This window comes from Ammodytes marinus, assembly GCF_949987685.1.
Source record: "Ammodytes marinus genome assembly, chromosome: 17".
Taxonomy (NCBI): Eukaryota; Metazoa; Chordata; class Actinopteri; order Uranoscopiformes; family Ammodytidae; genus Ammodytes; species Ammodytes marinus.
In genome coordinates, this window is record NC_137221.1 from 4,670,648 (window position 1) to 4,691,219 (window position 20,572).

Genomic DNA, 20,572 nt, shown 5'->3' on the forward strand with positions numbered 1-20,572 from the left:
TGTGTGTGTGTGTGTGTGTGTGTGTGTGTGTGTGTGTGTGTGTGTGTGTGTGTGTGTGTGTGTGTGTGTGTGTGTGTGTGTGTGTGTGTGTGTGTGTGTGTGTGTGTGTGTGTGTGTGTGTGTGTGTGTGTGTGTGTGTGTGTGTGTGTGTGTGTGTGTGTGTGTGTGTGTGGTCAATAACCATGACTTTTCACCTGCTGGGTCACCTGCAAAGTCAAGGTGGCGTGCTGACACTCCCACACGCACACGCACACACACACACACACACACACACTGATAGCACTTAGCAAAGGTTTTACCATAGACACAATTATTATCTTTATCCATTTAGAACTGAAATATTTTCATTCACTTGATTTAATTAATGACAGATTCACTGTTTGATATGGATGGATGGATGGATGGATGGATGGACAGACAGGCAGACAGACGGATAGACAAACAGACGGACAGACAGACAGACAGATGGATAGACAGATAGATAGATAACATAAACCAGTACGGCGTGATTTTCAGCCTTTGTGTGAAACGTCATTGTAGTGACTGTGTGGTTAACTGTTAAATACATTTTTCTAAGTCCACACATTAAATTCTCACAGCAACCAAATGTGTGTTAGTTAGTTTGTGAGTTTGTTTGCCAGTGTGTTAGTTAGTTTGTGAGTTTGTCTGCCAGCCCTGATACATGTTCCTTTGGGAAGACATTTAAACTGTTGTTTATGTCTGCTTTAGCCAAATCAGTCTCGCTTCTCTCACTCTGTTGATATGTAAACAACTTTCTGTTTCTGGTTTCGGCCTCCAATGGCTTGTTTCGTCAAAACAAAGTTCCTTCTTACTTTGCGTTGGTGCACTAAATAATTTACCAGTGGCGAAGTGGGTAGGGAGGGCGTCTTCTGGGGTGCAGGGTGGGAGGTTCAATCCCCCGTCTCCCCGCCACATGTCCAAGTGTCCCTGGGCAAAGAGACACTGAACCCCAATTTGGTCCAGATGGTTCAGAGAGCGCCTTGCATGGCATTTACTACCATCGGTGTATGAGTGTGTGTGTGAATCGGTGAATGTGGTAAGAAATGTAAAGCGCTTTGGGGCTGAGAAAATCGGCTAAAAAGCGATATATAAGTCAAGTCCAATTATCAGGTTAGTTTTGGTTGAATGAATCAATGTTGGTCGTTCTTATAAGCAGCCATTTTGTTTAAAGAAGTATAAATGATAGTATTATAATCAGTTTGTATACACACATTTGAGTTTTTGACTGAGAATGAAATCCATATTTTTAGATTCTTATGTCTTTCCTGAGGCTAAAGTCTTCACAACTCGAGTATCTGTATTGCTGTGTTAACAGTTTGTTTTAAAAACCATTTATTAACACAATAAGCATCTGACTTATCATATCCAGATGTCAAATATGGACGGAAAAATTTACCAAGAAGTCTGGGAAATTTGATCTGGAGATATGGAAATTTATTATGGAAAGTCTGCAGGAACCCCGTGACAGGGAGACACTGATTACTCTGCACGGTGTCATGTGCCACCCGGAGCTTCACTGAAAGGGCATCACACACACACACACACACACACACACACACACACACACACACACACACACACACACACACACACACACACACACACACACACACACACACACACACACACACACACACACACACACACACACACACACACACACACACACACACACACACACACACACACACACACACACACACACACACACACACACATATACACACACACACACACACACACACTCACACACACAGGTGCTCTGAGCAGCCAGTAGGAGTTGCTAGTGCAGAGAACAACAGAAGCGTACCCACATGCACATGACTGTAGTTTTATATTATGGCCGTGTTGACATACTGTAGCTTGATCCAGGACTTTGCAGCGGCGGGCGATTGCTTCTCGGGCGTCCCGTGTCTCTTTAGATGTTGTTTTTTTCGATGTTGGGCAATAAAAGTATTTGGTTCCAAACTTTAAATGACTTTGACAAATCTGGTATTGAGTCTTTCTTATGTACTGCTGACCTCACGTCACAGGGGTTTGGCAGTGTGCGTGGGGCACAGGGGGTAACCCCAGCTGGTGCTAGTTTACACCGTGTGTGTGACAGAGAGAGTGTCGGTGTGTGTGTGTGTGTGTACATGAGTGTATGTATCCATTTGCGTGTGTGTGTGTGTGTGTGTGTGTGTGTGTGTGTGTGCCTGAGTGAGTGTGTGTGTGTGTGTGAGTGTGTGTGTGAGAGCCTCCTGGCCGGGCATCCAGAGCAGTCCTGGTAATGCTGAGACCGAGGGCGAGCGGGTGAGTTTATTTTTGGGCCAGCGACAGTGTGTCAATGGCCGCAGATGCGTCGGAAAGGAAGGCTCTGAGATACAAGCAAACCCTGGTCAGTGTCCCTCTTTTCTTCCTCTTATTCTCACTCTCACTCTCTCTCTCTGTCTGTCTGTCTGTATGTCTGTCCATCCGTCTATGTCTACGTCTGTCCACCTGTCTTTCATGGCAATTTCTCTCAAGTCGTTCTTGCATGACGCACCTGTGTTGGCGGTATAAGCCACATGTGCATGGATGGAGCCTGTCTTAACCTATGGTGTGTGTGTGTGTGTGTGTGTGTGTGTGTGTGTGTGTGTGTGTGTGTGTGTGTGTGTGTGTGTGTGTGTGTGTGTGTGTGTGTGTGTGTGTGTGTGTGTGTGTGTGTGTGTGTGTGTGTGTGTGTGTGTGTGTGTGTGTGTGTGTGTGTGTGTGTGTGTGTGTGTGTGTGTGTGAGAGAGAGTTCTGGACATAGTGAAGACCAATTAGCCGATGTATAACAACACGGGTCACGCACTTTGTCACGCGACAGGTGCATAGAACCCCGTGCACCTCCTTCACCCCTGATCTTGGCGTGCCCATAAACACACACACGCGCACACACACACACACACACACACACATTGACACCGTCTTGTAGTTTCCTCCTCTGCCGGCCACCTGTTCGTTACCCTTTCTGCGCCTGGTTCCTTAAGCCCCGGTTCGTATTAACACATGTAGAGAAGGACTTTTATGTAATGTGTGTAGCACAGTGTGTGTTTACAAGTGTGTGAAAGTGTACAGTACGTGTGTCCTTGCATTGTTAATCTGTTCATTATGTGTGTGTGTTTGTGTGTGTGTTTTAAGAAACTGAGCGAGAGAGACACCACTGTGTGTGTGTGTGTGTGTGTGTGTGTGTGTGTGTGTGTGTGTGTGTGTGTGTGTGTGTGTGTGTGTGTGTGTGTGTGTGTGTGTGTGTGTGTGTGTGTGTGTGTGTGTGTGTGTGTGTGTGTGTGTGTGTGTGTGTGTGTGTGTGTGTGTGTGTGTGTGTGTGTGTGTGTGTGTGTGTGTGTGTGTGCGTGTGTTCGTTCAAGGTCCCGAGCTGGAACCCGATCAAGTCATTTGCAGCGGTGCTAATCCTTTACCATTTGTTAGTTACATCTGGAGGATTGTCATCATGTGTTTGGAGTGTTCTGTTATAAAGGCCTCACTGTCCTTTGGCTTGTTTTGGGATGTACAGTAAGCGACTACAAGAATAGGAACACTTGTAGTTTGTTATGTAATGTGAAACAAAAGCCCTGTTTATAATTCCTCCTTTTTGTGGTGAGCACAGTTCACGATAAACAATATATTTTAATAAAATAACAGGATGACAGATCACTTTAGACTCTCATCAAACATTTGAGTTACTTTTTTTTAATTATTGGACCTGTATTTTCCTTACATTTTATATGAAGCTTTTTAGCCTGATCTTGTAGCCCTTTATTTGTTTTCAAAATCTTCACTTCAAACTACTCAACATCCTCCAATAATATTTAAAGATTTTTTTTTGCATTTCAATATCTGGCAAAGTTCATTTTACAATATATAGAAAAATGCATGATTGGAAATATGAGCTCATTCTTTCCACCTCACAATCCTTGAAGACTAATCCATACAGCTCTAGTGCTATTGCTGTGTTGACGTGCCGCTATGTGAGGGCTTGTGTTTACGAGGAACGTATAGTACTTAATGGTTGTTGAAACCCTACGCCTATTGGGTGGTCACGGAAGTTGTATGAGTGAATTTTGGTTGTGGTAACCCTCATGTTTACACTGTCACTAATGGCAACAGGGGTCCTGTGTCACTTTTACCTTTCTTCTCAAAAGAAGTATGTGCATGGTCAAATAATTTCATAGTTAATGGTCACTTAAAGATACTGTAAATTAGCTACATTTAAAGGTGGTGTCAGCTATGCTTGCTTGTCAAAATAAAATGTCGTCAAAATCAGTGAATATCTCCTCACAATCAGCCACCTGTCTGTACTGTGTGTGAGCTGAAAAAATCTAGTATTAACACAAAGCCTGTGTAAGTTTAGGCTGCGTATTAACAACAGTGTTGTTTTTTCAGTGCACAGTGCAAGAAAAACTGGTGGTGAGGAGATATTTACTGATTTTGCCAAAAAGTGATTTCGACAACAAGCATTCTCTACAATTGCTGACTTCACCTTTAAACCAGACAAACATTGACGTTGATGGGTAATCTTCATGAACATCTTATTAAAATGCAAATACAACAAATAAACAAAACACACTTAAAGACAAAGATCCCTCTTAATAGTGCAATCTGCTACATACAGTAGACTGGGCACAGTGCCGGGTAGTTGACAGTCATTTAGTATGTATGGAGTTAAACCCTTCTCTATTTTAGAAGAGACCTTCATGTGCATTAGGTGTGACTTCAAATGACATCTCATCACGGCATGCATTCACATTCAGTTGTGCAGTACACACAGGCAGCTCTCTAAGAAGGCATGTGGACAACAACAAAGGGCCGACGGATAGACAGACAGATCATTCTCACAGTGTGATACGATACAGTTTGGAAAATAAACAACACATGATCACTATCGGCAAGCATCTGCTACCTGTCCATTATAATTATTTTTATTCTTAGACGTAATTACTAGTATTTTAATATGCTTTTATTTTCTATGCACATTGTAAAGCACTTTGTGACCCTGTCTGTGAAAAGCGCTACATAAATACTTTTTACTTACTTACCTCTCTGTAAAGTAGAGGGGGTCCATCCAGGGGAAGTCTGTTGGTGTTTTATAAAGGTGAGGAGATATTCACTGATTATGCAAAAAAATATACAAAAAGTGATATTTTCGACAAACGTTCTCCAGCATTGCTGACTCCACCTTTAATCTGTGCATGCTTGTTCACTATTGCTGCCCTGCATGTGTTCTCTGTGGCTGTGCCTGTGTGCGCAATGAGCTTTGGTAGCGTTTGGCACCTGTCTATACTGTGTGTGCGCTGAAAAACGTTGTTGTGTACGTACACAGCCTAGGCTCTGTAAACTGGTATGTAAACAAAGGGTTTCCAAACAAAGGGAGCCAACCGTAACTAGCAATATACCCTTGTACAGAGCCTAGGCTGTGTATTAACACTGGCATTTTTTTCAGCGCTCACTCAGTATAGGCAGGTAGTGGATCGTGAGGAGCTATACAGGATTTTGACCAAAAAGTGATTTTGACAACAAGTGTTCTACAGAATTGCCTTTAAAGACAAATGGAGTAACGGAAAGAAAGAGCCGTGGGAGAAAGTGAATAATATGAGGAGTTATTGAAAGGTGAGAGAGGTGTGGGAAGTATGATTAGGAATATTGGATCTCACTGGTGCTAAATTTAGCCCCAGAATCCCAGAGTAATGTTTCACCCGCGTAGAGAGAGAGAGAGGGAGACAGAAAGAGAGAGAGAGAGAGAGGGGGGAGGGAGGGAGGGAGGGAGGGAGGGAGAGAGAGTGAGAGGTAGATAGGGGAGAGAGAGAGAGAGTGTGTGAGAGAGAGAGAGTTATGGGCTAGTAGAATAAGTGATTAGTGCAGAGTAGAGTTACCCTGGCCTGGAAGGAGAGGTTGAAAGAGGTAATGGAGGGTTGGAAGGATGGATTACTAGCAACAAAACAGACTCTACTGAGAGGGGGGAGGCATGTTGGGACGTCCTGGGCTGCTTGGTAGTGAAGTTAGTCAACAGCTGACTGCATTTCCAAACACACGTCCATGTCTCAATCTTAAAAAATTAAATTTAAAATAAAAAAAATGTCATCAGCTGACCCTATCTTTGTAGGCAAGTCGGGGCAAGTTTATTTTATTGCATAATTCAGATACAAGGCAATTCAAAGTGCTTAACGGGCGTTCAATTACATTTGCAAAATTAAGAAATATTAATAGCTATATATAATATAATAATATAATATTATTAATTAAAGAAATATCTAAATTGCATTTAAGAGATAATAAAAACAAAGAGCGGAAACAGGCAGACACATTTCTAAAAGTAAAACGATTTCTGGAGGTTAAACTGTATAATATAGAAGAGTGGAAAAGGCCAATACATACAGCTCTGGAAAAAAATTAAGAGACCACTCCAAATGTTCAGTGTCTCTTGTTTTACTATTTATAGGCATATGTTTGAGTAGAATGAACATTTTGGTTTTAAAATATAAACTACTCCCAACCAAATTCACAATAAAAATATTGTCATTTAGAGCATTTTCAATATGTAATGGAGAGATAAAGATTTAAGAAAAATCCAGACTGGTCTCTTAATTTTTTCCGGGGCTGTATGTAAACAAGTTGTTACAAGTAGTACTAGTAACAAACAGTTATCATCCATCATCATGATCATCCCTTGATGTTTGTGTTAGAGAAGGATGAAAGTGAAAGCTCTTACATGATCTAATGACAAAGAGAGAAGGATATACTGGGACAACTTATAGTGTAAAGATGAATGGTTGCGTGAGGTGTGATGTTGACAGTGTGCCATGTATCTGTTTGGCATTTCACTATGGTGAGGTGATATCTGTTTCACCACCTCAGGAATAATCTATGATGGAGAAGAAAAACAGTCCCCTCTTAGAAAGCATGGGACCTCTTCTCTAAGAATATTATGCAATGTATTTTGGTGAAGTCTTTCTCCAAGTCAAGTTTGAAAATGCTGTTGCTTAAAGGTACAGTGTGCAATATCGGAGTATTTAGTAGTATATCTAGTGTGGTGAGAATCTAGATTGCAATGCTCCCTTGCTAACCCCTTTGATTTGGAGAATGTATAGAAGCTACTGTGTGTGTGTGTGTGTGTTTGTGTGTGTGTGTGTGTGTGTGTGTGTGTGTGTGTGTGTGTGTGTGTGTGTGTGTGTGTGTGTGTGTGTGTGTGTGTGTGTGTGTGTGTGTGTGTGTGTGTGTGTGTGTGTGTGTGTGTGTGTGTGTGTGTGTGTGTGTGTGTGTGTGTGTGGGTTTGTATACAGCTCTGGAAAAAATTAAGAGATAAGTGATGTGTATGTGTGTAGCACAGTGTGTGTTTACAAGTGTGAAAGTGTATGTGCAGTATGTGTGTCCTTGCATTGTTATTCTTTGTGTGTGTGTGTGTCTTGTCTTGTCTTGTCTGTCTGTGTGATGTGTGTGTGCGTGTGTGTGTGTGTGTGTGTGTGTGTGTGTGTGTGTGTTATGCGTCTTAATCCATCAATCAGTCATTCTGTCCACGAAGCTGCTAAATCAGAAGCTGTTGAAAGGTGACAGCAAAGTGTCAGCGCGGACTCGACTTACGAGCTCGTCAGTTATATTCCTGGATCATCTATTGTCTGACGATGATCTACCCAGAATGTATTGTTGCCCTGGTTACATAACTGTGGAAAGGTGCTAAAATATACAATGCTTCCATACAGGTGCATCTTAGAAAATTACAATATTAATGAAAAGTCATTTTTTTCTGTAATTCTATTCAAAAAGTGAATATTTCATATATTCTAGATTTGTTACACATCAAGTGAAATTACTCCAGAATAAACATACTCTTCACATGGTCGGCATTTCTATATTATACAGCAAATTATCAATTTTTTGATTTGTTTTATGTCATATTCATATATTTTGAGACACTGGATTTTTCATTGCGTGAGCTGTAAGCCGTAATCATCGACATTAAAACAAAATAAAGGCCTTACACGTTTCACTATCTAGAATATATGAACTTTTCACTTCTTAATCGACTTTTCTATGATACTTTAATTCATATGTATGCTGACGTGAGAGAGGGAACGACACAGATACTGTATGAGAATAAATCTCTTGCCCAGATGTCCAGACTGAGGTGATAAATCTTGAGGCAGGGCCCGTGTTTCCGCTTCCATAGAGCTGTTTGGGTTTAACTCGTGGTCCGGCTTATTTTTAAAAGGGACTAACATACTCCACATTCACACTCGATCCCACTACGCTCACTACCTGTACAATACATGCTTATGTCTGATTGGATTGGATTGGAAATTAAAGGTGGAGTCAGTGATTCTATAGAAAGCTTGTTGTCAAAATCAGTGAATATCTCCTCACAATCCACTACCTGTCCGTATTGTCTGTGCACTGAAAAAAAATCCAGTGTAAATACACAGCCTAGGCTATGTTAACTGGTAAGTTAACAAAGTCTATGTAAACAAGGAGGCCACTTGCTCGTTTACAGAGCCTAGGCTGTGTCCAATGGATTTTCTTTTTCAGCACACACAGTAGTGGATCGTTAGGAGATATTCACTGATTTTGCAGGCGTTCTCTAGGATAACTGACTCCACCTTAAGTCACCAAATACATAAATAAACAGTCACGCATTTCAACCTCGTATTGAATGAAAACTTGATATTAGTAAATATATTGCTCACTTGGTTTTGTAAATAAATACTTTCATTGGTTTAACGTACTTCACCATTTTGGGCAAAGCATCACTTTAAATTGTTTCTTGGAAACCCTAGACGTGGGCATTATAACATGATGTGTTCCAGTTGTGTACTAATTGATTAATTGATAAATTGATATAATTAATATGGACCATCCATACCACTTTTTTATCTTGGCTATGTAATTTAGACTAATTTTTTTGTATGGGTGGGATATGTATGTATATATGTGTTGTGTTGTGTGTATACTGTATATGTATGCTGGCGGCTGGAACACCTCCATTTCCCTGCTGGGATGAATAAAGTATATCTTATCTTATATGAATTGATTTCTCTCCAGCTCTATGGGGAGTACCAGGAGCACCAGGGCGGGTCGGGCCGTCGGGAGGCGACGCGGCTGCTGACAGAGCGACAGATAAAGAAACATGGCAGCCTTCCCCGTAGCAACCGCGGGGGGCGCACGCGACATGGGCACGGCCGCCGGGGACAGAATGGATTCCACGGTCGCCAGGGACACGGTTTCCACGCCAGACACAGGAACAGAACACAGTTTAATCTGGAGGCGGAGACGGCTGACGAACAGACCGCCGAACCAGACATTACCTCATCGATCAAGAAGAAACGATCGTACTCCAAGTGTAGAGGTGAGAACGCTTGTTGTCAAAATCAGTGAATATCTCATCATGATCAGCCACATATATGTACTGAAATAAATTATTCTGTGTTAATAGACAGCCTAGGCTCTGTAAATGGGCCTGTTGCTAGCTACGGTGGGCCCCCTTTGTTTACATACCAGTTTACAGAGCCTAGGCTGTGTATATTTAAAAAAGAAAAGCATTCAGCGCACACAGTAGTAAGTAGCGGATCGTGAGGAGATATTCACAGATACACAAAAAATTATTCTCCAGAATCACTGACTCCAACTTTAAGTAAATATGTAGATACAGTAGCTTCCTGTATTGTTCCTATTTTCTGATGGTTTGTTTGGCTTTGTGTAGATTGCATAGCGCGGGTTCAGCGGTTCCTCGTGACGCGGTTGGGGGAGGATTGGATCTTCCTGCTTCTGTTGGGCATCACCATGGCGCTGGTCAGCTGGACTATGGACTACGCCAGCGCAAAGAGCCTGCAACGTAAGTTACCCACAATGCATTGCAGAAGCCATTAAAGGTGCAGTGTGTAATAACAGCGTCAACTGGTGGTGAGATTCTAGATGTCAACGCTCCCTTGCTGTTTTGTGGAGATGATAGGCTTAATCAACCTTGTGTCAACTAATTTGGCGATGGCTTAAATGAAACCAATTCAAATGAAAAAGTTACATACTATAGCTTTAGAAATACAAGAAAAACATACTAAATAAGACACTTGCATTTTTCTCTTATTCTTTGTCCTTCAATGCTTTTTTCATTCATATCTTGCATCTCCTACTTCTGTTCAAATTATTATTTATTTTTTGAGGTATTTTATTATTTGCACAATTAAAACATTTACAGAAAGACAACGATTACCAACAAATGCAGTGTAAGGAAAACGCAGTGGGCTCCACTTAAATAATCTTAAAATTTCAAAACATTATAGGGAACTCTTTCTTTCTTTTTTCTTACTCACTTGTCTTTTCAAATCCTAATTATTTATTTATTTATTTATTATTTTCTCTCTTCTTTCTTTCCCCCTCTCCCTTACTCTCTCCTCCCCCCCCCCCCCTCTATCAGTGTATAAGTGGATCTATGTGGAGCTGAAGGGGAATGTCCCGCTGCAGTTCCTGGCCTGGGTCTCATATCCCATCATCTTCATTCTCTTCTCCTCTCTCTTCTGTCACCTGGTCGCTCCTCAAGCTATCGGTCTGTTAGCATGCCCACACTTTCTCATGGCTCTCTGTGCTTCTCTGCCTTTATCAACTGCATATTAGACAGTTTAGATTTGTAATGTAGTAGGCATTAGGGTGTAACCGGTTAGTAAATCATAACCATTTAGAAAAAATCAATAAACATTTTGAAAATGACTTCAATGTGTTCTTTAACCCATTGATGACGGCTGCTGCGCGATGCCACATTGGCTCTCCTGCCTGATGCTGCGTCGCGCAGCATTATTACTTTATCTAATTTTCATGGCATTCCCAGCATAGAATGCACTGTCATTGGTTCAAATACACATGAGGTGGGTTTTGTTGATTTTTTTAAGACCACGTGACCACCCAAAAGTTGTGTGGTTTGCCGAAAATCATGTCAATCAAAAAAATAAAAAAATAAAACAAAATAATAGAAAAAATACGCCAGCTATGTCGGCGACAGAACAGTTAGTGGCGTTTGGTGCGCAGAATCAAGGTCTACTATAGACTACTGACGAAAATCACACAACACATTGCATCTATTTATTAACAATATTTAATAATTTTCTAATTCATCTAATTTTGACGATTTTTAGAAATATTTGTTGGTTTGTAAGCGCTAAGGGAGCATGTTTAAATAAAACCTGTGAACCTTAACTTTTAAATGTATTTTATTTCATGTTTCTATGTGCTACACAGGCTTAGATATTAAGGTTTTGGTAGAGTTGACAATTCGTACTATTTTTTCAGAAAACCCTCAGGCATTAAGGACATGCATCCTAGATTGCCATAGTCATCAATGGGTTAAACACACAGTATTCAACAGAAATTCACTGCATAACTTTAATAACTGCAATTGTCCTTCCTAAACCTCTCCTCCTCCTCCTGCTCCCCTGTGTGCGTGTGTGTGTGTGTGTGCGTGTGTGTGTGTGTGTGTGTGTGTGTGTGTGTGTGTGTGTGTGTGTGTGTGTGTGTGTGTGTGTGTGTGTGTGTCTATGTCTGTGTCTGTGTGTCTGTGTCTGTGTCTGTGTCTGTGTGTCTGTGTGTGTGTGTGTGTGTGTGTGTGTGTGTGTGTGTGTGTGTGTGTGTGTGTGTGTGTGTGTGTGTGTGTGTGTGTGTGTGTGTGTGTGTGTGTGTGTGTGTGTGTGTGTGTGTGTGTGTGTGTGTGTGTGTCTGTGTCTGTGTGTGTGTGTGTGTCAGGCTCTGGGATCCCGGAGCTGAAGACCATCCTGAGAGGAGTGGTGCTAAAGGAGTATCTGACTCTCAAAGCTTTCATCGCTAAAGTCATCGGTCTGACTGCAGCTCTGGGCAGTGGGATGCCCGTAGGCAAAGAGGTGGGTGACCTGGGACAATCATACTTTTAATACAAATGCCCTGACCCAATTTTCTCGGTACCGATTCGATACCTGGATTTGGATATCTGCCCCCCCCCCCCCCCCCCCCCTCACCCTATATTATCCTCTATTTTTTTTTTTCAATTAACCTTATGCTGTCTCAAAAATCATAGTCAAATCAAAATCATAAGTAGATTACGCCCTCTGCTGGTTAAAAAGATACTTTTTACACTATAATAATAAACCAACCTTAGTTTTAGGTCTTGTACTGTATGCTTAATAAAATGTAAGTGTACAATATTACATAACATTAATAATATACAGAATATAACAGTGTACTGACTAATTATAAATATATACATATTGTACAAAGTGGAGTTGTACTGTATGCTTTAAACTGCTTTCTAAGTGTCTAATCTTGGTTCCTCCCCTCCTCTGCTTAAGGGCCCGTTCGTTCACATCGCCAGTATCTGTGCTGCCGTCCTCAGCCGGTTCATGTCCTTCTTCTCAGGAGCTTATCAGGTAAGTTCATGTTGCGGGAAAAAAAATATTAAAATTAGAATTAGTACAAGTATTCTGTTTGTATTGCTTTTTGTTGTAAAACTGTACAGTGACCTTTAGTGTTCAGAAAAGCGCCAACAAATACAATTTATTATAAAAATGTATTATTAAAGGTGCTCCGAAGAACTTTCAGTTTGTGTTAATTATTGCACCCCCTTTGGACAAAAGCGGTAGTGTTTTTACTATGCCAGCTTTTGTTCCTGGGTGAGCGTATACCCCATGACAAAGGCATTAAGAAAAACTAAATAAAAACAGCATTCTTTGCACTGATGGTCTTGTTTACTGTTACATGCAAGTTATGATCATCAGAGGGAAACTTTGACACTTTGACTGTTTCAGAAATAATTAAAAGTTCCTCGATGCAACTTTAAGTGTGATTGTAAGAATGTTGATACGTTATGAGATATTGCTCTTGTTACAGTACATGTTGTGACTCCTGTGTGCTCTCTCTCTCTCTGTCTCAGTAGAACCCATACTGTTACACAGACATCCTGACAGTGGGCTGTGCTGTGGGGGTGGGCTGCTGCTTCGGCACTCCTCTTGGAGGTACACACACTTTTAACTTTACTATTCTATTCATTTTTTTTTTTTTTACTTGTCATGCATGTAGTAGGTAGGCTGTCTGTCTCTGCATTAGTGTTGGGTGGTTTTACTCGGGTACTGTATTACCCCTCAACCATACATTTTGTTATACAGATCCCACTCATTTGATGTCCATGCACACCTAAACCAACATTGGGGGCTCTGTTCAACATTTTGGAATTTGAAAATATACTAAAATGTTGCCATTTGTAGATATCAGGTTGTTTGCGTGTCCCTTGCTTTAGCTGTACATTGGTGTGTTGTTTTCATAAATATTATACAAATGATATAATATGTACAATATTATAATATAATATATAAATAAAGTTCATGGTCCCTGTCTTGTATTATTTCTCCCCAGGTGTGCTCTTCAGTATCGAGGTAACGTCCACATACTTTGCCGTTAGAAACTACTGGAGAGGATACTTTGCTGCTACGTTTAGTGCCTTCATATTCAGAGTGCTATCTGTCTTCAACAAAGATGCAGGTGTGTGTGTGTGTGTGTGTGTGTGTGTGTGTGTGTGTGTGTGTGTGTGTGTGTGTGTGTGTGTGTGTGTGTGTGTGTGTGTGTGTGTGTGTGTGTGTGTGTGTGTGTGTGTGTGTGTGTGTGTGTGTTTGTACTTGTACACCTATCTTTGTGAGAACCAATTTGAGTTTTAGTGAGGACGTTTTCTGGAAAGTGACATTTTATCTGGTTCTCACTTTGGGACAGGCTTTGTAAGGGCTGTTTGAAGGTTAAGGCTAGGTGTTAAGGTTTAGGTATGAATTTGGTTTATGTCAGGGTTAGTGTAAGGGTTGGGGTTAGGCATTTAGTTCTGATGGTTAGGGTATGGGGCTAGAGAATGAATCATGTCAATGAGTGTCCTCACAAGTATAGCCATAGACATGTCTTTATCAAACTTTCACTAGAGGGCGCCCTTACTTCAATTACCATCACTTGGAAACTGTGACATCTTTTTATTGTCACTTTCAATGTATTTATTTGATGCACATTCCACATTTACCTCTAGGTGGGGTCCTATTCCACCATGTACTAGCAGAGTATTCAGGTTACCGTAATACCTCATAAGAATATCAATTGAGTTCCAGAAAATTGTTGTATGATGCTGTAAACGGGGGCGACTGTGGCTCAGTTGGTAGAGCGGGTCGGCCGATGATCAAAGGGTTGGAGGTTCGATTCCCGCCCTGCCACTTGTGCCATAGTTGTTGTGTCCTTGGGCAAGACACTTCACCCACCTTGCCTCGTGTGAATGTCGATAGTTAGCCTGCTATCGGTGTATGAATGTGTGTGTGAATGGTAACGTGGGAAAGGAAAACAGGTCTCCCTTGTAAAAGAGTCTTTGGTCTCAATGGGATTTACCTGTATAAATAAAGGTTAAAAAAAAAAAAAAAAAAAAAAAAAAAACGTGAACAATAACATAGTAAGATGCTAAGCTATGTTTGCTCCTACGAAACAATATGAATAAATAAAAATAAATGTGACCTTTGTGCCTTTTCTTTATGTCTTTATCACACAGTAACCATCACTGCTCTGTTCAGGACAAACTTCCGCATGGATTTCCCTTTTGATCTGCAGGAGCTGCCGGCATTCGCCATTATTGGGTGAGAGAACTGAGACAATAACTTGGCAGTGTGTGTGTGTGTGTGTGTGTGTGTGTGTGTGTGTGTGTGTGTGTGTGTGTGTGTGTGTGTGTGTGTGTGTGTGTGTGTGTGTGTGTGTGTGTGTGTGTGTGTGTGTGTGTGTGTGTGTGTGTGTGTGTGTGTGTGTGTGTGTGTGTGTGTGTGTGTGTGTGTGTGTGTGTGTGCGTGTGTGTGTGTGTGTGAGAGATTGATTGTCTGTGTGAATGTGTGTGTGTGTGTACTCTGGCAGCACACGTGTTTGCACAGGTGTGTCACCAAACTGATGTAAAATGCTAATGAGCCAAACTTTATGCAAATGTGACATTTAAAAAACGAACAAACCAATTTAGTGTTTGACCATTAACATCAGTAGAGGAAAAAGAGAGACATGTCGAAATGGTAGACCAGCTAAAAAATGTGGTGTTCATACACAGCCTATAGGCTCTGTAAACTGGTGTGTAAACAAAGGGGGCCCAACGTAGCTAGCAACATTCCCGTTTACAGAGCCTAGGCTATGTATTAACATTAGATTAGTTTAAGGACAGGTAGCAAATCGAGTTATTCACTGATTTTGACAAAAAGTGATTTTGACAACAAGCGTTCTCCAGAATCACTGACTCCACCTTTAATTTCTTCTCTGTAGGATCTGCTGTGGGTTCCTGGGAGCGTTCTTCGTCTATCTCAACAGACAGGTCGTTCTGTTTATGAAACGACGTAATGCCATGACGCGCTTCCTCACCAAATAGTGAGTCCAGTACTGTCTGTGTTTTGATTGGTTAGGATTGTTCATTGTGCTTTGATTCTATGATAAACATTATTTTAAGAAGGTCGACATTTCTGTATTATGAATCGTTTTTTGATTGGTTTCATGTAATATTATTCATATAATTTGAGATACTGGGTTTTTTATTCCATGAGCTGTAAGCCGTAATCATCTCAAATAAAACAGAAGAGAGGCCTGACATGTTTCACTTTGTGTAATGAATCTAGAATATATGAAAGTTTTACTTTTTTGAATGAGCTTTTCAATGATATTCAAATGTTTGCAGATGCACCACAGTATAATACAGTATTATTATTATACTATAACTTGTATTCATGAATGTGTTTTCCTGTCTCTCCTCCTAGCCGGCTGGTCTTCCCCGCTGTAGTAACTCTGGTCATCTCCACCTTGACGTTCCCTCCTGGGTTTGGACAGTTCATGGCGGGAGAGGTCAGAGGAGCGCATGTCTTATACACTCTTCTGTCTAGCGTGTTAAAGGTGCAGTGTGTAATATGACATCATCAAGAAAGTTCTACAAAGTTCTAGAATGCAACGCTCCCTGGGTAACCCCACCCCTTTCGAATAATAACAGAAGCTACAGTGGCCTTCAAGGACAAGAACAACACATTCCAACTATGACACTTTCAAGATGGCGGCACTAGGCCTTGGTCCTAAATATGCAGAAATATGGACATATACGAGACCCTTTCTAAGGGAAAAAATAATAATTAAAAAAAAAATGCAGCTATTATGCACTAAATTAAATGTACTTATGGATATTATAATTACTTTCTACAAAATCTGCTAGGAAATAAAACCCAAAATTCTACACACTGCAGGTTTAACGGTCTTAAAGGTGTTAAAGGTGCACTATGCAGTTTCAGAGGAAGGGGCATTTGTTTACATTCACAGAGCCTCCAGTTAGTTTACAAAACATATTTTCTCTACATGGAATGCTTAGTATTGAATACTTAATATTTATCAAAACCAAATTATTTTGAGGCGCATACACAGTACAGACAAGGTAGTGGATTGTTTTTTTGTTTTTTTTAAGATATTTTTTGGGCATTTTTATGCTTTATTGATAGTGCAGAGAGACAGAGGTGAAATGGGGCAGAGAGGGGAGTGACAAGCAGAGAACGACCGCGGGCGGGAATCGAACCCGGGTCTGCTGCTGGGCCCGGCCCGGGGAGGGGACGCCTTACCGACTGAGCTAAAGGCGCCCCCCAGGTAGCAGATTGTTAGGAGATATTCACCGACTCCAAACAGAAATCTATACTAGAATTTCTGAACGGTCACCATCAGTGTTCCGCTCCTCATCTGTGGCCCAGCTGCACTGTGCTATTCATGTGTCTCACAGCCGCTAACAATAGACCAATACGTATGAACCAGGTGTGTGTGTGTGTGTGTGTGTGTGTGTGTGTTATAAGATTAAGTGCATGTGTAACCATCTGTTTGCATTTGTCAGTCAGCAACACCTTAACATATTTCGTCGTGCATGTCTTTCACAGCCTCATTAAGAAATATGTCACACCTTTAGAACAAACTGTGGAGTGAAGTCAAGTCTAAATTTAAATCATTTCACTTTGGAAAATAAATCGCTAGTTGACAGATACTATTTCCTCCATCTAAAGGTGGAGTCAGTGATTCTGGAGTGCACTTGTTGTCAAAATCGCTTTATGTCATAATCAGTAAATATCTCCTTATAATTCCCTACCTGTTCGTACCGTGTGTGCTGAAGAAAAAATACACAGCCTAGGCTCTGTAACCTGGTATGTAGCTCTATAATATCTATCTATACTAGTATGTAAACAAAGGGAGCCCATCGTAGCTAGCAACTAGCCTGTACATAGAGCCTAAGCTGTGTATTAACACTTGATTTTTTTTTGAGCTCACATACAGTATGGACAGGTAGCGGATCGTGAGGGGATATTTACTGATTTTGAAAAAAATAAAATAAATGACAACAACCCTTCTCCAGAATTGCTGAGTCCACCTTTAAAGAGTAAACATGAAATAAAATAGAAATAGAACGACCACACTCTTGAATAAAGAAACAAACTCCATAGATTCAACCCCTTAGTTCAAGTATGAAGCGCAAAAAAGTAGAAAAATCTAAATGACGTTGATGTTGTTTTTAGTTTTCTTTGTCCGGCGGCGGTGGCGTTATGCAGCTGCGTGTGGCTCTGTGCCTGTGAGCAAACCTCTGAAGCTCTTAGGCGTCTGTGAATGATGAGCAAAGTGTTTGGAGTCAATTAGTCATTTATGAGTCATCACAACAGAGGATGAGTCATTGGACAAGGCCACCCATCCCTTCTGCTACAAGCTTCATGGATATGGCCCTTCTTGAATTGAATTGAATTGATATTTCCTATTGTTCACTTGTCTTAAGTGTGTGTGTGTGTGTGTGTGTGTGTGTGTGTGTGTGTGTGTGTGTGTGTGTGTGTGTGTGTGTGTGTGTGTGTGGGGCGCTCGTGGTGTAGTGGTTAAATTCACGTTCAACAATTCAACAAACTATTCAAAATTCTCACACATCTGTTAAGAAGGAAATGTGAATTTAACAGTAGAACAAAATATAGTCAATGGTGAAATACTGATAGTATTGGTAATGTTGAATGTCTTTGTTTTTAATCTTTTGTCTGGACCCCAGTGACAATAGTTGTTACCATGGTAATATTAACTAACTGGCAATTTGCAGTTTTGCAGATGTGTTTAGGTTACTAGAGAAGAAATGGACAAGGCCATATACAGGCAGAGAGGAAAATAGAGACCTAAAATTATCTGTGTTTTAGAATGATTCTTCTTAAAAAAAAGAAAAAAAAAATTCTAACTGTAGTAGCTGTGTATCTGTGTATCTGAATCTTATGGCAGTGGGGGCGGGACCCGATAAGCCTTTGGCTTCTCCTGCTTCCCTTCGGACGATAACACAAAGTAATATGTATGAATATGCAATGAGAAAATTATGTATTGTGTGTAATTGTCCGGAAGAATACTAATAAATAAATTTGGCATCCTTAAAAAAAAAAAAATCTCCAATTTCTTATAAAAATTTAAAAATAAGTAAGTCTCTCTTCAATTTATTCTACTCCCTACCCCTCCCTTGTTCCCTCTTTTACCCCCTAACCCTTCTTCCATCCCTCCATCCCTCTATACCTCCATCCCTCATCCCCCTCTCTCTCTCTCCAGCTGATGCCCAGGGAATGCATCAACTCTCTGTTTGATAACTTCACCTGGACAAAGATCTCTGGCGCTCCGTATCCCGTGGGTCTGGGTCGCTCTGCTGCCTGGCTGCACCCCGACGTCAGCGTCTTCCTCATACTCATACTCTTCTTCGTCATGAAGGTAGCTGCGTGTGTGTGTGTGTGTGTGTGTGTGTGTGTAGGTGTGTGTGTAGGTGTGTGTGTGTGTGTGTGGCTCCACATGACGTCAGCATTTTCGTCATCCCACTTCTCTTCTCCATAAGGGGCATTTGTTGCAGGTCACTCACGTTGTGTATTGGTAACTGGGGACATCTGAGTGTGTGTGTGTGTGTGTGTGTTCTTTGTCTTACTGTCCAAGGTCAACCATGTTGGCAACCTGCCAGTAGTTCAAGCATTTATGTTTTATTTGAAGCACACACACACACGCACACACACACACACACACACACACACACACGCACACGCACACGCACACGCACACACACACACACACACACACACGCACGCACGCACTGTATTATCTATCCTTTGTATGCCAGTTGTATAGGTGCCGGCTTGACTGTGAATCAGCAGTCAGTAGATGAAACTGTCGGTAAAAAATAAATCCCATCGGGTGAACACAGGTGGAGAAACTTCCCACATCGACCAAGAGACGAATGCTAATTCACTCAAGCTTTTTATTTAATCTCAATAGATCATTGAGGCAAAGCTCTCATTCACAAAGATGTTAAAGGATATACAGCATGTAAAGTATACAGCACATATACGTAATTACAAAATCAAAAAGATGTGACTTCTTAAAGATTCAAGATTCAAGGATTGTGTTGTCACTGTAGTACACAGCGAAATACAGTGTGGCACTCTCCAGCAGCAGTGAGTGTTTAAATGTCTAAGTGACACAAAACACAAAGACACAATAAGACAGTTGACAAATAAAATGATGACACAACAACAAAGACCAAATGACAAAAATGGTTTAAAAATAAATATATAAATAGTGATATGTAGATTTAAAAATTATCCCTGTACATATTGTGCCCATAAAGTGCATGGATGGAAAATGTTTACGAGACAAACTTTATGCAAATGTGACATTCGGAACTTGGTTAATTAACATGGATTAGTCTACCATTGCTATCAGGAGAGGAGAAGAGAGACACACATAGAGCACAGGTGTCTGCTTTCATGTGTTGGTCCATGCAGCATGACGGTAGCAACAGCATCAGTAACAAAAGCTGCCAAGGAACAGTCTACTGAATCAGACAATAATAGGCTGTGATTAAAAATGTACAAACCAACCAGACATCTCTCTCTCTCTCTCTCTCTCTCTCTCTGTCTCTCTCTCTCTCTCTCTCTCTCTCTCTCTCTCTCTCTCTCTCTCTCTCTCTGTCTCTCTCTCTCCGGTGGGAATCATAATGTCTTATTTCGGCACCACAAGGTCACGTAATGTTCAGGGCCAGTATTTAAGACTCTCCAAAGTGCACTAACGGCCGCTGCCCCACAGTGCCCAGGCAAATTAACAAGCGACGTTGTTAACATCCAGACAATGTCATCAGTAGAGGACTTCAAATGCTTGATGACAGTCAGACATGATCATAATAGAATAATCACATCCAATCATAATAATAATGTTCCATTGTCTCAGCCTGACACTAAATCTGCTTTTTCTCCGGGTAAGATAGAGTGTGTTGCTTCCAGACCAAATTAAACTAACAATAATTTGTTTTTTGAATATTAGGATATAAATGTCGTCTCGCAGTCCAATATAGTAAATCGAACCATTTAATATCCCACTGTAAACACTTCAGTAGGCAGTTTTGGAAAGGGAGGACATTTTTCCTGGTCCTCACTTCTTCAAAGGGCTGTTTGAGGGTTAACACTAGGTTTTAAGGTGCAGGTATGAATTAAATGTATGTTAGGGTTAGTGTAAGGATTGGGGTTAGGCAATTAGTTTCGATGGTTGAGATAAGCGT

At 41.0% G+C, this 20,572-nt stretch overlaps 1 protein-coding gene across 1 annotated transcript in view; it reads left to right on the plus strand.

The window, feature by feature from the left end:
• Positions 1 to 2,347: 2,347 nt before the first annotated feature.
• clcn1a (chloride channel, voltage-sensitive 1a) overlaps positions 2,348 to 20,572 on the plus strand; it is a gene marked incomplete at both ends in the record, with an annotated part of 34,860 nt that continues 16,635 nt past the window's right edge. Inside the window, 12 exons of the mRNA XM_080045414.1 lie at positions 2,348 to 2,398; positions 9,055 to 9,358; positions 9,713 to 9,844; positions 10,424 to 10,552; positions 11,740 to 11,873; positions 12,318 to 12,395; positions 12,902 to 12,980; positions 13,378 to 13,503; positions 14,534 to 14,618; positions 15,280 to 15,381; positions 15,765 to 15,849; positions 18,586 to 18,741. Coding sequence (XP_079901540.1) covers positions 2,348 to 2,398; positions 9,055 to 9,358; positions 9,713 to 9,844; positions 10,424 to 10,552; positions 11,740 to 11,873; positions 12,318 to 12,395; positions 12,902 to 12,980; positions 13,378 to 13,503; positions 14,534 to 14,618; positions 15,280 to 15,381; positions 15,765 to 15,849; positions 18,586 to 18,741 — 1,461 coding nt within the window. The remainder of the gene's footprint in view (positions 2,399 to 9,054; positions 9,359 to 9,712; positions 9,845 to 10,423; positions 10,553 to 11,739; positions 11,874 to 12,317; positions 12,396 to 12,901; positions 12,981 to 13,377; positions 13,504 to 14,533; positions 14,619 to 15,279; positions 15,382 to 15,764; positions 15,850 to 18,585; positions 18,742 to 20,572) is intronic.